Below are 16,760 nucleotides of genomic sequence, written 5' to 3'. Positions count from 1 at the left end.
CCGCGAGATGATTGGTTGATGTGGTCTCCATGACAACAGCTGTGTGCCCCCTCTCCCGTCGTGTAGCCACCGCAGCGAGGTATCACACGAAAGGATTAGATACCATACCATATACCGATAAGATAAGCTGTAGGGCTCAACACAGTATCACAGGTGACAGGCTTACATACAGATGGTAGCACACATGTTGAGCTTAGATACACAGCTCAGCGGCCAGTACCACACATGTTGAGCTTAGATACCCCGCAGCAGCCAGTACCACACATGACAGGCTTACATACAGATGGTAGCACACATGGCGAGCTTAGATACACAGCTCAGCGGCCAGTACCACACATAACAGGCTTACATACAGATGGTACCACACATGACGAGCTTAGATACAAAGCTCAGCAGCCAGTACCACACATGGCGAGCTTAGATATAAAGCTCAGCAGCCAGTACCACACATTACAGGCTTAGATACACAGCTCAGCAGCTAGAACCACACATGACAGGCTTACATACAGATGGTACCACACATGGCGAGCTTAGATACACAGCTCAGCAGCCAGTACCACACATGACAGGATTACATACAGATGGTACCACACATGGCGAGCTTAGATACACAGCTGAGCAGCCAGTACCACACTTGACAGGCTTACATACAGATGGTACCACACATGGCGAGCTTAGATACACAGCTCAGCGGCCAGTACCACACATGTTGAGCTTAGATACACAGCTCAGCAGCCAGTACCACACATGACAGGCTTACATAAAGATGGTACCACACATGGCGAGCTTAGATACAAAGCTTAGCAGCCAGTACCACACATGGTGAGCTTAGATACACAGCTCAGCAGCCAGTACCACACATGGCAAACTTAGATACACAGCTCAGCAGCCAGTACCACACATGACAGGCTTAGATGCACAGCAGCCAGTACCACACATGGCAAACTTAGATACACAGCTCAGCAGCCAGTACCACACATGACAGGCTTACATATAGATGGTACCACACATGGCGAGCTTAGATACAAAGCTCAACAGCCAGTATCACACATGGCGACCTTAGATACACAGCAGCCAGTACCACACATGGCAGGCTTACATACAGATGGTACCACACATGACAGGCTTAGATACACAGCAGCCAGTACCACACATTACAGGCTTACATACAGATGGTACCACACATGACAGGCTTAGATACACAGCAGCCAGTATCACACATGACAGGCTTAGATACAGATGGTACCACACATGGCGAGCTTAGATACACAGCTTAGCAGCCAGTACCACACATGACAGGCTTACATATAGATGGTACCACACATGGCGAGCTTAGATACAAAGCTCAACAGCCAGTATCACACATGGCGACCTTAGATACACAGCAGCCAGTACCACACATGGCAGGCTTACATACAGATGGTACCACACATGACAGGCTTAGATACACAGCAGCCAGTACCACACATTACAGGCTTACATACAGATGGTACCACACATGACAGGCTTAGATACACAGCAGCCAGTATCACACATGACAGGCTTAGATACAGATGGTACCACACATGGCGAGCTTAGATACACAGCTTAGCAGCCAGTACCACACATGACAGGCTTACATACAGATGGTACCACACATGGCGAGCTTAGATACACAGCTCAGCAGCCAGTACCACACATGACAGGCTTACATACAGATGGTACCACACATGGCGAGCTTAGATACACAGCTCAGCAGCCAGTACCACACATGGCAAACTTAGATACACAGCTAAGCCGCCAGTACCACACATGACAGGCTTACATACAGATGGTATCACACATGACAGGCTTAGATACACAGCAGCCAGTACCACACATGGCAAGCTTAGGTACACAGCAGCTAGTATCACACATGACAGGCTTACATACAGATGGTACCACACATGACAGGCTTAGATACACATCTCAGCAGCCAGTACCACACATGACAGGCTTAGATACACAGCAGCCAGTCCCACACATGACAGGCTTAGATACACAGCTCAGCAGCCAGTACCACACATGACAGGCTTACATACAGATGGTACCACACATGACAGGCTTAGATACACAGCAGCCAGTCCCACACATGACAGGCTTAGATACACAGCTCAGCAGGCAGTACCACACATGACAGGCTTAGATACACAGCTCAGCAGCCAGTACCACACATGACAGACTTAGTTACACAGCAGCCAGTACCACACATGGCAGGCTTAGATACACAGCAGCCAGTACCACACATGACAGGCTTACATACAGATGGTACCACACATGACAGGCTTAGATACACAGCAGCCAGTACCACACATGACAGGCTTACATACAGATGGTACCACACATGACAGGCTTAGATACACAGCAGCCAGTACCACACATGACAGGCTTAGATACACAGCTCAGCAGCCAGTACCACACATGACAAGCTTAGATACACAGCAGCCAGTACCACACATGACAGGCTTACATACAGATGGTAGCACACATGTTGAGCTTAGATACACAGCTCAGCGGCCAGTACCACACATGACAGGCTTACATACAGATGGTAGCACACATGTTGAGCTTAGATACACAGCTCAGCGGCCAGTACCACACATGTTGAGCTTAGATACCCCGCAGCAGCCAGTACCACACATGACAGGCTTACATACAGATGGTACCACACATGGCGAGCTTAGATACACAGCTCAGCGGCCAGTACCACACATAACAGGCTTACATACAGATGGTACCACACATGACGAGCTTAGATACAAAGCTCAGCAGCCAGTACCACACATGGCGAGCTTAGATATAAAGCTTAGCAGCCAGTACCACACATGACAGGCTTAGATACACAGCTCAGCAGCCAGTACCACACATGACAGGCTTAGATACACAGCTCAGCAGCTAGAACCACACATGACAGGCTTACATACAGATGGTACCACACATGGCGAGCTTAGATACACAGCTCAGCAGCCAGTACCACACATGACAGGCTTACATACAGATGGTACCACACATGGCGAGCTTAGATACACAGCTCAGCGGCCAGTACCACACATGTTGAGCTTAGATACACAGCTCAGCAGCCAGTACCACACATGACAGGCTTACATAAAGATGGTACCACACATGGCGAGCTTAGATACAAAGCTCAGCAGCCAGTACCACACATGGCGAGCTTAGATACAGAGCTAAGCCACCAGTACCACACATGACAGGCTTACATATAGATGGTACCACACATGGCGAGCTTAGATACAAAGCTCAACAGCCAGTATCACACATGGCGAGCTTAGATACACAGCAGCCAGTACCACACATGGCAGGCTTACATACAGATGGTACCACACATGACAGGCTTAGATACACAGCAGCCAGTACCACACATTACAGGCTTACATACAGATGGTACCACACATGACAGGCTTAGATACACAGCAGCCAGTATCACACATGACAGGCTTAGATACAGATGGTACCACACATGGCGAGCTTAGATACACAGCTCAGCAGCCAGTACCACACATGACAGGCTTACATACAGATGGTACCACACATGGCGAGCTTAGATACACAGCTCAGCAGCCAGTACCACACATGACAGGCTTACATACAGATGGTACCACACATGGCGAGCTTAGATACACAGCTCAGCAGCCAGTACCACACATGGCAAACTTAGATACACAGCTAAGCCGCCAGTACCACACATGACAGGCTTACATACAGATGGTATCACACATGACAGGCTTAGATACACAGCAGCCAGTACCACACATGGCAAGCTTACATACAGATGGTACCACACATGACAGGCTTAGGTACACAGCAGCTAGTATCACACATGACAGGCTTACATACAGATGGTACCACAGATGACAGGCTTAGATACACAACTCAGCAGCCAGTACCACACATGACAGGCTTAGATACACAGCAGCCAGTCCCACACATGACAGGCTTAGATACACAGCTCAGCAGCCAGTACCACACATGACAGGCTTACATACAGATGGTACCACACATGACAGGCTTAGATACACAGCAGCCAGTCCCACACATGACAGGCTTAGATACACAGCTCAGCAGCCAGTACCACACATGACAGGCTTAGATACACAGCTCAGCAGCCAGTACCACACATGACAGACTTAGTTACACAGCAGCCAGTACCACACATGACAGGCTTAGATACACAGCAGCCAGTACCACACATGACAGGCTTACATACAGATGGTACCACACATGACAGGCTTAGATACACAGCAGCCAGTACCACACATGACAGGCTTAGATACACAGCTCAGCAGCCAGTACCACACATGACAAGCTTAGATACACAGCAGCCAGTACCACACATGACAGGCTTACATACAGGTGGTACCACACATGACAGGCTTAGATACACAACAGCCAGTATCACACATGACAGGCTTAGATACACAGCAGCCAGTACAACACATGACAGGCTTAGATACACAGCTCAGCAGCCAGTACCACACATGACAGGCTTAGATACACAGCAGCCAGTACCACACATGACAGGCTTAGATACACAGCAGCCAGTACCACACATGACAGGCTTAAATACAGATGGTACCACACATGACAGGCTTAGATACATAGCAGCCAGTACCACACATGTTGAGCTTAGATACACAGCTCAGCAGCCAGTACCACACATGACAGGCTTACATACAGATGGTACCACACATGACAGGCTTAGATACAAAGCAGAGCAGTCAGTACCACACATGGCAAGCTTAGATACACAGCTCAGCAGTCAGTACCACACATGGCAAGCTTAGATACACAGCAGCCAGTATCACACATGACAGGCTTACGTACAGATGGTACCACACATGACAGGCTTAGATACACAGCTCAGCAGCCAGTACCACACATGGCGAACTTAGATACACAGCTCAGCAGCCAGTACCACACATGACAGGCTCACATACAGATGGTACCACACATGACAGGCTTAGATACACAGCAACCAGTATCACACATGACAGGCTTAGATACACAGCGGCCAGTACCACACATGACAGGCTTAGATACACAGCAGCTAATATCACACATGACAGGCTTACATACAGATGGTACCACACATGACAGGCTTAGATACACAGCTCAGCAGCCAGTACCACACATGACAGGCTTACCTACAGATGGTACCACACATGGCGAGCTTAGATACACAGCTCAGCGGCCAGTACCACACATGACAGGCTTAGATACATGGCAGCCAGTACCACACATGACAGGTTTACCTACAGATGGTACCACACATGACAGGCTTACATACAGATGGTACCACACATGACAGGCTTAGATACACAGCTCAGCAGCCAGTACCACACATGGCGAACTTAGATACACAGCTCAGCAGCCAGTACCACACATGACAGGCTCACATACAGATGGTACCACACATGACAGGCTTAGATACACAGCAACCAGTATCACACATGACAGGCTTAGATACACAGCGGCCAGTACCACACATGACAGGCTTAGATACACAGCAGCTAATATCACACATGACAGGCTTACATACAGATGGTACCACACATGACAGGCTTAGATACACAGCTCAGCAGCCAGTACCACACATGACAGGCTTACCTACAGATGGTACCACACATGGCGAGCTTAGATACACAGCTCAGCGGCCAGTACCACACATGACAGGCTTAGATACATGGCAGCCAGTACCACACATGACAGGTTTACCTACAGATGGTACCACACATGACAGGCTTACATACAGATGGTACCACACATGACAGGCTTAGATACACAGCTCAGCAGCCAGTACCACACATGACAGGCTTACATAAAGATGGTACCACACATGACAGGCTTAGATACACAGCAGCCAGTACCACACATGACAGGCTTAGATACACAGCAGCCAGTACCACACATGACATGCTTAGATACACAGCTCAGCAGCCAGTACCACACATGACAGGCTTACATACAGATGGTACCACACATGACAGGCTTAGATACACAGCTCAGCAGCCAGTACCACACATGACAGACTTAGATACACAGCAGCCAGTACCACACATGACAGGCTTAGATACACAGCTCAGCAGCCAGTACCACACATGACAGGCTTAGATACACAGCAGCCAGTACCACAAATGTTGAGCTTAGATACACAGCTCAGCAGCCAGTACCACACATGACAGGCTTACATACAGATGGTACCACACATGACAGGCTTAGATACACAGCAGAGCAGTCAGTACCACACATGGCAAGCTTAGATACGCAGCAGCCAGTATCACACATGACAGGCTTACATACAGATGGTACCACACATGACAGGCTTAGATACACAGCTCAGCAGCCAGTACCACACATGACAGGCTAAGATACACAGCTCAGCAGCCAGTACCACACATGACAAGCTTAGATACACAGTTCAGCGGCCAGTACCACACATGGCGAGCTTAGATACACAGCTCAGCGGCCAGTACCACACATGGCTAGCTTAGATACACAGCTCAGCAGCCAGTACCACACATGACAGGCTTAGATACACAGCTCAGCAGCCAGTACCACACATGACAGGCTTACATACAGATGGTACCACACATGACAGGCTTAGATACACAGCAGCCAGTACCACACATGACAGGCTTAGATACACAGCTCAGCAGCCAGTACCACACATGACAAGCTTAGAAACACAGCAGCCAGTACCACACATGACAGGCTTAGATACACAGCAGCCAGTACTACACATGACAGGCTTAGATACACAGCTCAGCAGCCAGTACCACACATGACAGGCTTAGATACACAGCTCAGCAGACAGTACCACACATGACAGGCTTAGATACACAGCAGCCAGTACTACACATGACAGGCTTAGATACACAGCTCAGCAGACAGTACCACACATGACAGGCTTAGATACACAGCAGCCAGTACCACACATGACAGGCTTAGATACACAGCTCAGCAGCCAGTACCACACATGACAGGCTTAGATACACAGCTCAGCAGACAGTACCACACATGACAGGCTTAGATACACAGCAGCCAGTACTACACATGACAGGCTTAGATACACAGCTCAGCAGACAGTACCACACATGACAGGCTTAGATACACAGCAGCCAGTACCACACATGACAGGCTTAGATACACAGCTCAGCAGCCAGTACCACACATGACAGGCTTAGATACACAGCAGCCAGTACCACACATGTTGAGCTTAGATACACAGCTCAGCAGCCAGTACCACACATGACAGGCTTACATACAGATGGTACCACACATGACAGGCTTAGATACAAAGCAGAGCAGTCAGTACCACACATGGCAAGCTTAGATACACAGCAGCCAGTACCACACATGACAGGCTTACATACAGATGGTACCACACATGACAGGCTTAGATACAAAGCAGAGCAGTCAGTACCACACATGGCAAGCTTAGATACACAGCAGCCAGTATCACACATGACAGGCTTACGTACAGATGGTACCACACATGACAGGCTTAGATACACAGCTCAGCAGCCAGTACCACACATGACAGGCTAAGATACACAGCAGCCAGTACCACACATGACAGGCTTACATACAGATGGTACCACACATGACAGGCTTAGATACACAGCAGCCAGTACCACACATGACAGGCTTAGATACACAGCTCAGCAGCCAGTACCACACATGACAAGCTTAGATACACAGTTCAGTGGCCAGTACCACACATGGCGGGCTTAGATACACAGCTCAGAAGCCAGTACCACACATGGCTAGCTTAGATACACAGGTCAGCAGCCAGTACCAAATATGAAAGGGTCAGATACATTATGGCAGGAAATGGTATCACACATGACACACCTAGATACACAGCTCAGCAGACAGTACCACACATGACAGGCTTAGATACACAGCAGCCAGTACCACACATGACAGGCTTAGATACACAGCTCAGCAGCCAGTACCACACATGACAGGCTTAGATACACAGCAGCCAGTACCACACATGTTGAGCTTCGATACACAGCTCAGCAGCCAGTACCACACATGACAGGCTTAGATACAAAGCAGAGCAGTCAGTACCACACATGGCAAGCTTAGATACACAGCAGCCAGTACCACACATGACAGGGTTACATACAGATGGTACCACACATGACAGGCTTAGATACAAAGCAGAGCAGTCAGTACTACACATGGCAAGCTTAGATACACAGCAGCCAGTATCACACATGACAGGCTTACGTACAGATGGTACCACACATGACAGGCTTAGATACACAGCTCAGCAGCCAGTACCACACATGACAGGCTAAGATACACAGCAGCCAGTACCACACATGACAGGCTTACATACAGATGGTACCACACATGACAGGCTTAGATACACAGCAGCTAGTACCACACATGACAGGCTTAGATACACAGCTCAGCAGCCAGTACCACACATGACAAGCTTAGATACACAGTTCAGTGGCCAGTACCACACATGGCGAGCTTAGATACACAGCTCAGCAGCCAGTACCAAATATGAAAGGGTCAGATACATTAGGGCAGGAAATGGTATCACACATGACACACCTAGATACGCAGCTCAGCAGACAGTTTCACATTTTGGAGGTTTTGATGCACAGCTGTTCACAGTATCTTGTGTGAGAGGCTGAGATACACATCTCAGTGGGCAGTATCACAGGGGTCAGGCTTGGATACAAAGCTCAGCGACAAGTACCACTTGTGGCAGGCTTAGATACACAGCTCGGCAGGCTATATCACACATGAGAGGCTTAAATACACAGTTTAGCAGGCAGTATCACATGTGAGAAGCTTAGATACACATAAATGTCAAAGAAGGGACGGCTGCACCAGCACCTGTCATGGCCGCCAGCATCACCATCACCATCAGGGGCCCCTGCTCCTCTTACACTGTGTATGATCTGGTATCCTCAGGGGCCCCTGCTCCTCTTACACTGTGTATGATCTGGTATCCTTAGGGGCCCCTGCTCCTCTTACACTGTGTATGATCTGGTATCCTCAGGGGCCCCTGCTCCTCTTACACTGTGTATGATCTGGTATCCTTAGGGGCCCCTGCTCCTCTTACACTGTGTATGATCTGGTATCCTCAGGGGCCCCTGCTCCTCTTACACTGTGTATGATCTGGTATCCTCAGGGACCCCTGCTCCTCTTACACTGTGTATAATCTGGTATCCTCAGGGGCCCCTGCTCCTCTTACACTGTGTATGATCTGGTATCCTCAGGGACCCCTGCTCCTCTTACACTGTGTATGATCTGGTATCCTCAGGGACCCCTGCTCCTCTTACACTGTGTATAATCTGGTATCCTCAGGGGCCCCTGCTCCTCTTACACTGTGTATGATCTGGTATCCTCAGGGGCCCCTGCTCCTCTTACACTGTGTATAATCTGGTATCCTCAGGGGCCCCTGCTCCTCTTACACTGTGTATGATCTGGTATCCTCAGGGGCCCCTGCTCCTCTTACACTGTGTATGATCTGGTATCCTCAGGGGCCCCTGCTCCTCTTACACTGTGTATGATCTGGTATCCTCAGGGGCCCCTGCTCCTCTTACACTGTGTATAATCTGGTATCCTCAGGGGCCCCTGCTCCTCTTACACTGTGTATAATCTGGTATCCTCAGGGGCCCCTGCTCCTCTTACACTGTGTATGATCTGGTATCCTCAGGGGCCCCTGCTCCTCTTACACTGTGTATAATCTGGTATCCTCAGGGGCCCCTGCTCCTCTTACACTGTGTATAATCTGGTATCCTCAGGGGCCCCTGCTCCTCTTACACTGTGTATAATCTGGTATCCTCAGGGTGATGTCTCCTGTGCATGATGGGTGATGTCTCCTGTGTGTGATGGGTGATGTCTCCTGTGCGTGTGTGATGGGTGATGTCTCCTGTGTGTGTGTTGGGTGATGTCTCCTGTGCGTGTGTGATGGGTGATGTCTCCTGTGTGTGTGTGATGGGTGATTCTCCTGTGTGTGATGGGTGATGTCTCCTGTGTGTGATGGGTGATGTCTCCTGTGTGTGTGATGGGTGATGCCTCCTGTGTGTGATGGGTGATGTCTCCTGTGTGTGATGGGTGATGTCTCCTGTGTGTGTGTGATGGGTGATGTCTCCTGTGTATATGTGATGGGTGATGTCTCCTGTGTTTGTGTGATGGGTGATGTCTCCTGTGTGTGTGTGATGGGTGATGTCTCCTGTGTGTGTGTGATGGGTGATGTCTCCTGTGTATATGTGATGGGTGATGTCTCCTGTGTGTGATGGGTGATGTCTCCTGTGTTTATGTGATGGGTGATGTCTCCTGTGTATATGTGATGGGTGATGTCTCCTGTGTTTGTGTGATGGGTGATGTCTCCTGTGTGTGTGTGATGGGTGATGTCTCCTGTGTGTGTGTGATGGGTGATGTCTCCTGTGTGTGATGGGTGATGTCTCCTGTGTTTATGTGATGGGTGATGTCTCCTGTGTGTGATGGGTGATGTCTCCTGTGTGTGATGGGTGATGTCTCCTGTGTGTGTGTGATGGGTGATGCCTCCTGTGTGTGATGGGTGATGTCTCCTGTGTGTGATGGGTGATGTCTCCTGTGTGTGTGTGATGGGTGATGTCTCCTGTGTGTGATGGGTGATGTCTCCTGTGTGTGATGGGTGATGTCTCCTGTGTGTGATGGGTGATGTCTCCTGTGTATATGTGATGGGTGATGTCTCCTGTGTGTGATGGGTGATGTCTCCTGTGTGTGATGGGTGATGTCTCCTGTGTGTGTGTGATGGGTGATGTCTCCTGTGTGTGTGATGGGTGATGTCTCCTGTGTGAGTGATGGGTGATGTCTCCTGTGTGTGTGTGTTGGGTGATGTCTCCTGTGTGTGTGATGGGTGATGTCTCCTGTGTATATGTGATGGGTGATGTCTCCTGTGTGATGGGTGATGTCTCCTGTGTGTGTGTGATGGGTGATGTCTCCTGTGTGTGTGTGATGGGTGATGTCTCCTGTGTGTGATGGGTGATGTCTCCTGTGTGTGATGGGTGATGTCTCCTGTGTGATGGTTGATGTCTCCTGTGTGTGATGAGTGATGTCTCCTGTGTGTGATGGGTGATGTTTCCTGTGTGTGATGAGTGATGTTTCCTGTGTGTGATGGGTGATGTTTCCTGTGTGTGATGGGTGATGTCTCCTGTGTGTGATGGGTGATGTCTCCTGTGTGTGATGGGTGATGTCTCCTGTGTGTGTGATGGGTGATGTCTCATGTGTGTGTGATGGGTGATGTCTCCTGTGTGTGATGGGTGATGTCTCCCGTGTGTGTGATGGGTGATGTCTCCTGTGTGTGTGTGATGGGTGATGTCTCCTGTGTGTGATGGGTGATGTCTCCTGTGTGTGTGATGGGTGATGTCTCCTGTGTATATGTGATGGGTGATGTCTCCTGTGTTTGTGTGATGGGTGATGTCTCCTGTGTGTGTGTGATGGGTGATGTCTCCTGTGTATATGTGATGGGTGATGTCTCCTGTGAGTGATGGGTGATGTCTCCTGTGTGTGATGGGTGATGTCTCCTGTGTGTGATGGGTGATGTCTCCTGTGTGTGATGGGTGATGTCTCCCGTGTGTGTGTGATGGGTGATGTCTCCTGTGTATATGTGATGGGTGATGTCTCATGTGTGTGTGATGGGTGATGTCTCCTGTGTGTGATGGGTGATGTCTCCTGTGTGTGTGTGATGGGTGATGTCTCCTGTGTGTGATGGGTGATGTCTCCTGTGTTTATGTGATGGGTGATGTCTCCTGTGTATATGTGATGGGTGATGTCTCCTGTGTGTATGTGATGGGTGATGTCTCCTGTGTGTGTGTGATGGGTGATGTCTCCTGTGTGTGTGTGATGGGTGATGTCTCCTGTGTGTGTGTGATGGGTGATGTCTCCTGTGTGTGTGTGATGGGTGATGTCTCCTGTGTGTGATGGGTGATGTCTCCTGTGTGTGTGATGGGTGATGTCTCCTGTGTGTGTGTAATGAGTGATGTCTCCTGTGTATATGTGATGGGTGATGTCTCCTGTGTGTGATGGGTGATGTCTCCTGTGTGTGATGGGTGATGTCTCCTGTGTGTGATGGGTGATGTCTCCTGTGTATATGTGATGGGTGATGTCTCCTGTGTGTGATGGGTGATGTCTCCTGTGTGTGATGGATGATGTCTCCTGTGTATATGTGATGGGTGATGTCTCCTGTGTGTGATGGGTGATGTCTCCTGTGTGTGTGTGATGGGTGATGTCTCCTGTGTGTGTGTGTGATGGGTGATGTCTCCTGTGTGTGTGTGATGGGTGATGTCTCATGTGTGTGTGATGGGTCATGTCTCCTGTGTGTGTGATGGGTGATGTCTCCTGTGTGTGTGATGGGTGATGTCTCCTGTGTATATGTGATGGGTGATGTCTCCTGTGTGTGATGGGTGATGTCTCCTGTGTGTGTGTGTGATGGGTGATGTCTCCTGTGTGTGTGTGATGGGTGATGTCTCATGTGTGTGTGATGGGTCATGTCTCCTGTGTGTGTGATGGGTCATGTCTCCTGTGTGTGTGATGGGTGATGTCTCCTGTGTGTGTGTTGGGTGATGTCTCCTGTGTGTGTGATGGGTGATGTCTCCTGTGTATATGTGATGGGTGATGTCTCCTGTGTGATGGGTGATGTCTCCTGTGTGTGTGTGATGGGTGATGTCTCCTGTGTGTGTGTGATGGGTGATGTCTCCTGTGTGTGATGAGTGATGTCTCCTGTGTGTGATGGGTGATGTCTCCTGTGTGATGGTTGATGTCTCCTGTGTGTGATGAGTGATGGGTGATGTTTCCTGTGTGTGATGGGTGATGTTTCCTGTGAGTGATGGGTGATGTCTCCTGTGTGTGATGGGTGATGTCTCCCGTGTGTGTGTGATGGGTGATGTCTCCTGTGTATATGTGATGGGTGATGTCTCCTGTGAGTGATGGGTGATGTCTCCTGTGTGTGATGGGTGATGTCTCCTGTGTGTGATGGGTGATGTCTCCCGTGTGTGTGTGATGGGTGATGTCTCCTGTGTATATGTGATGGGTGATGTCTCATGTGTGTGTGATGGGTGATGTCTCCTGTGTGTGATGGGTGATGTCTCCTGTGTGTGTGTGATGGGTGATGTCTCCTGTGTGTGATGGGTGATGTCTCCTGTGTGTGTGTGTGATGTCTCCTGTGTGTGATGGGTGATGTCTCCTGTGTGTGATGGGTGATGTCTCCTGTGTGTGATGGATGATGTCTCCTGTGTATATGTGATGGGTGATGTCTCCTGTGTGTGATGGGTGATGTCTCCTGTGTGTGATGGGTGATGTCTCCTGTGTGTGTGTGATGGGTGATGTCTCCTGTGTGTGATGGGTGATGTCTCCTGTGTGTGATGGGTGATATCTCCTGTGTGTGATGGGTGATGTCTCCTGTGTGTGATGGGTGATGTCTCCTGTGTGTGATGGGTGATGTCTCCTGTGTATATGTGATGGGTGATGTCTCCTGTGTGTGATGGGTGATGTCTCCTGTGTGTGATGGGTGATGTCTCCTGTGTGTGATGGGTGATGTCTCCTGTGTGTGTGTGATGGGTGATGTCTCATGTGTGTGATGGGTGATGTCTCCTGTGTGTGATGGGTGATGTCTCCTGTGTATATGTGATGGGTGATGTCTCCTGTGTGTGATGGGTGATGTCTCCTGTGTGTGATGGGTGATGTCTCCTGTGTGTGTGTGATGGGTGATGTCTCCTGTGTGTGATGGGTGATGTCTCCTGTGTTTATGTGATGGGTGATGTCTCCTGTGTGTGATGGGTGATGTCTCCTGTGTGTGTGATGGGTGATGTCTCCTGTGTGTGTGTGATGGGTGATGTCTCCTGTGTGTGATGTGTGATGTCTCCTGTGTGTGATGGGTGATGTCTCCTGTGTGTGATGGGTGATGTCTCCTGTGTGTGTGTGATGGGTGATGTCTCCTGTGTGTGATGTGTGATGTCTCCTGTGTGTGATGGGTGAGGGGGTGCAGGTCACATGGAGGACAGGTGAAGGGGTGAGGATCACTTGGGGGACATGTGAGAGGGAGAGGACAGGTAAGGAGTTGCCAGTCACATGGAAGAGATAGGTGAGGGGGTGCAGGACACATGGAGGATACAGGTGAGGGGGTGCAGGTCTCATGGGGGGGACAGGTGAGGGGGTGCAGGACACATGGGGGGGACAGGTGAGAGGGTACAGGTCACATGGGGGTACAGGTGAGGGGGTGCAGGTCACATGGGAGTACAGGTAAGGGGGTGCAGGTCACATGGGGGGATAGGTGAGGGGGTACAGGTCACATGGGGGGATAGGTGAGGGGGTGCAGGTCACATTGATGATACAGGTGAGGGGGTGCAGGTCACATGGGGGGATAGGTGAGGGGGTGCAGGTCACATGGAGAATACAGGTGAGGGGGTGCAGTTCACATGGGGGTATAGGTGAGGGGTTGCAGGTCACATGGAGGATACAGGTGAGGGGGTGCAGGTCACATGGGGGGTACAGGTGAGGGGGTGCAGGTCACATGAGGGTACAGGTGAGGGGGTGCAGGTCACATGGGGGAACAGGTGAGGGGGTGCAGGTCACATGGGGGAACAGGTGAGGGGGTGCAGGTCACATGGGGGGTACAGGTGAGGGGGTACAGGTCACATGGGGGGTACAGGTGAGGGGGTGCAGGTCACATGGGGGAACAGGTGAGGGGGTGCAGGTCACATGGATGATACAGGTGAGGGGGTGCAGGTCACATGGGGGGTACAGGTGAGGGGGTACAGGTCACATGGGGGGTACAGGTGAGGGGGTGCAGGTCACATGGGGGGTACAGGTGAGGGGGTACAGGTCACATGGGGGGTACAGGTGAGGGGGTGCAGGTCACATGGGGGTATAGGTGAGGGGGTACAGGTCACATGGGGGGTACAGGTGAGGGGGTGCAGGTCACATGGGGGAACAGGTGAGGGGGTGCAGGTCACATGGGGGAACAGGTGAGGGGGTGCAGGTCACATGGGGAAACAGGTGAGAGGGTACAGGTCACATGGATGATACAGGTGAGGGGGTGCAGGTCACTTGGGGGGTACAGGTGAGGGGGTGCAGGTCACGTGTTCTCTTCCCCCCCCCCCCCCCCGGCAGCGGCAGGGTTAAGCGGCGGAATGCGGGCGGGGCCGGGGGAGGTGTGAGGGGCGGCGGCTGCGGATACACGGATCCCCGAGCGCGGAGAGTCCCGAGACCCGACCTGATGGAGCCGCAGCCGGGAACCACAGCCGCCGCCCTGCTGCTCCTGTGCCTCAGCCTCCCGGGGGGCTCCGGCCGGACCGAGCTGCAAGGTGAGACCCCCGGGGTATATAGAGGGGAGAGAGAGACCCCCGGGGTATATAGAGGGGAGAGAGAGAGAGACCCCCGGGGTATATAGAGGGGAGAGAGAGAGAGACCCCCGGGGTATATAGAGGGGAGAGAGAGAGAGACCCCCGGGGTATATAGAGGGGAGAGAGAGACCCCCGGGGTATATAGAGGGGAGAGAGAGAGAGACCCCCGGGGTATATAGAGGGGAGAGAGAGAGACCCCCGGGGTATATAGAGGGGAGAGAGAGAGACCCCCGGGGTATATAGAGGGGAGAGAGAGAGACCCCCGGGGTATATAGAGGGGAGAGAGAGAGACCCCCGGGGTATATAGAGGGGAGAGAGACCCCCGGGGTATATAGAGGGGAGAGAGAGAGAGACCCCCGGGGTATATAGAGGGGGGGAGAGAGACCCCCGGGGTATATAGAGGGGAGAGAGAGACCCCCGGGGTATATAGAGGGGAGAGAGAGAGAGACCCCCGGGGTATATAGAGGGGAGAGAGAGAGAGACCCCCGGGGTATATAGAGGGGAGAGAGAGAGACCCCCGGGGTATATAGAGGGGGGGAGAGAGACCCCCGGGGTATATAGAGGGGAGAGAGAGAGAGACCCCCGGGGTATATAGAGGGGAGAGAGAGAGAGACCCCCGGGGTATATAGAGGGGAGAGAGAGAGAGACCCCCGGGGTATATAGAGGGGAGAGAGAGAGAGACCCCCGGGGTATATAGAGGGGAGAGAGAGAGAGAGACCCCCGGGGTATATAGAGGGGAGAGAGAGAGAGACCCCCGGGGTATATAGAGGGGAGAGAGAGAGAGACCCCCGGGGTATATAGAGGGGAGAGAGAGAGAGACCCCCGGGGTATATAGAGGGGAGAGAGAGAGAGACCCCCGGGGTATATAGAGGGGAGAGAGAGACCCCCGGGGTATATAGAGGGGGAGAGAGAGACCCCCGGGGTATATAGAGGGGGAGAGAGAGACCCCCGGGGTATATAGAGGGGAGAGAGAGACCCCCGGGGTATATAGAGGGGAGAGAGAGAGAGACCCCCGGGGTATATAGAGGGGAGAGAGAGACCCCCGGGGTATATAGAGGGGGAGAGAGAGACCCCCGGGGTATATAGAGGGGAGAGAGAGACCCCCGGGGTATATAGAGGGGAGAGAGAGACCCCCGGGGTATATAGAGGGGAGAGAGAGACCCCCGGGGTATATAGAGGGGAGAGAGAGACCCCCGGGGTATATAGAGGGGAGAGAGAGAGAGAGACCCCCGGGGTATATAGAGGGGAGAGAGAGAGAGACCCCCGGGGTATATAGAGGGGAGAGAGAGACCCCCGGGGTATATAGAGGGGAGAGAGAGAGAGACCCCCGGGGTATATAGAGGGGAGAGAGAGAGACCCCCGGGG

General features: G+C 51.5%; 1 protein-coding gene across 3 annotated transcripts in view; it reads left to right on the top strand.

Annotated features, from left to right (window-relative positions):
- The first annotated feature begins 28 nt into the window (after positions 1-28).
- The window catches only part of THBS3 (thrombospondin 3), a 48,483-nt gene continuing 31,751 nt past the window's right edge, over positions 29-16,760 (top strand). For 2 of the 3 annotated variants that reach the window (XM_069949715.1, XM_069949718.1), the window contains exon 1: positions 15,221-15,356. In XM_069949715.1, the coding sequence (XP_069805816.1) occupies positions 15,269-15,356 (88 nt within the window). In that variant the 5' untranslated portion in view covers positions 15,221-15,268. Of the gene's footprint in view, positions 80-15,220; positions 15,357-16,760 lie in introns of those variants that run through there. The other variant, XM_069949716.1, reaches the window with a different exon arrangement.

The sequence above is a fragment of the Dendropsophus ebraccatus genome, chromosome 13 (genome assembly GCF_027789765.1).
Source record: "Dendropsophus ebraccatus isolate aDenEbr1 chromosome 13, aDenEbr1.pat, whole genome shotgun sequence".
In the NCBI taxonomy this organism is placed as follows: Eukaryota; Metazoa; Chordata; class Amphibia; order Anura; family Hylidae; genus Dendropsophus; species Dendropsophus ebraccatus.
The sequence above is the reverse complement of the archived record's forward strand: the minus strand, read 5'-3'. Positions and strand labels throughout refer to the sequence as shown.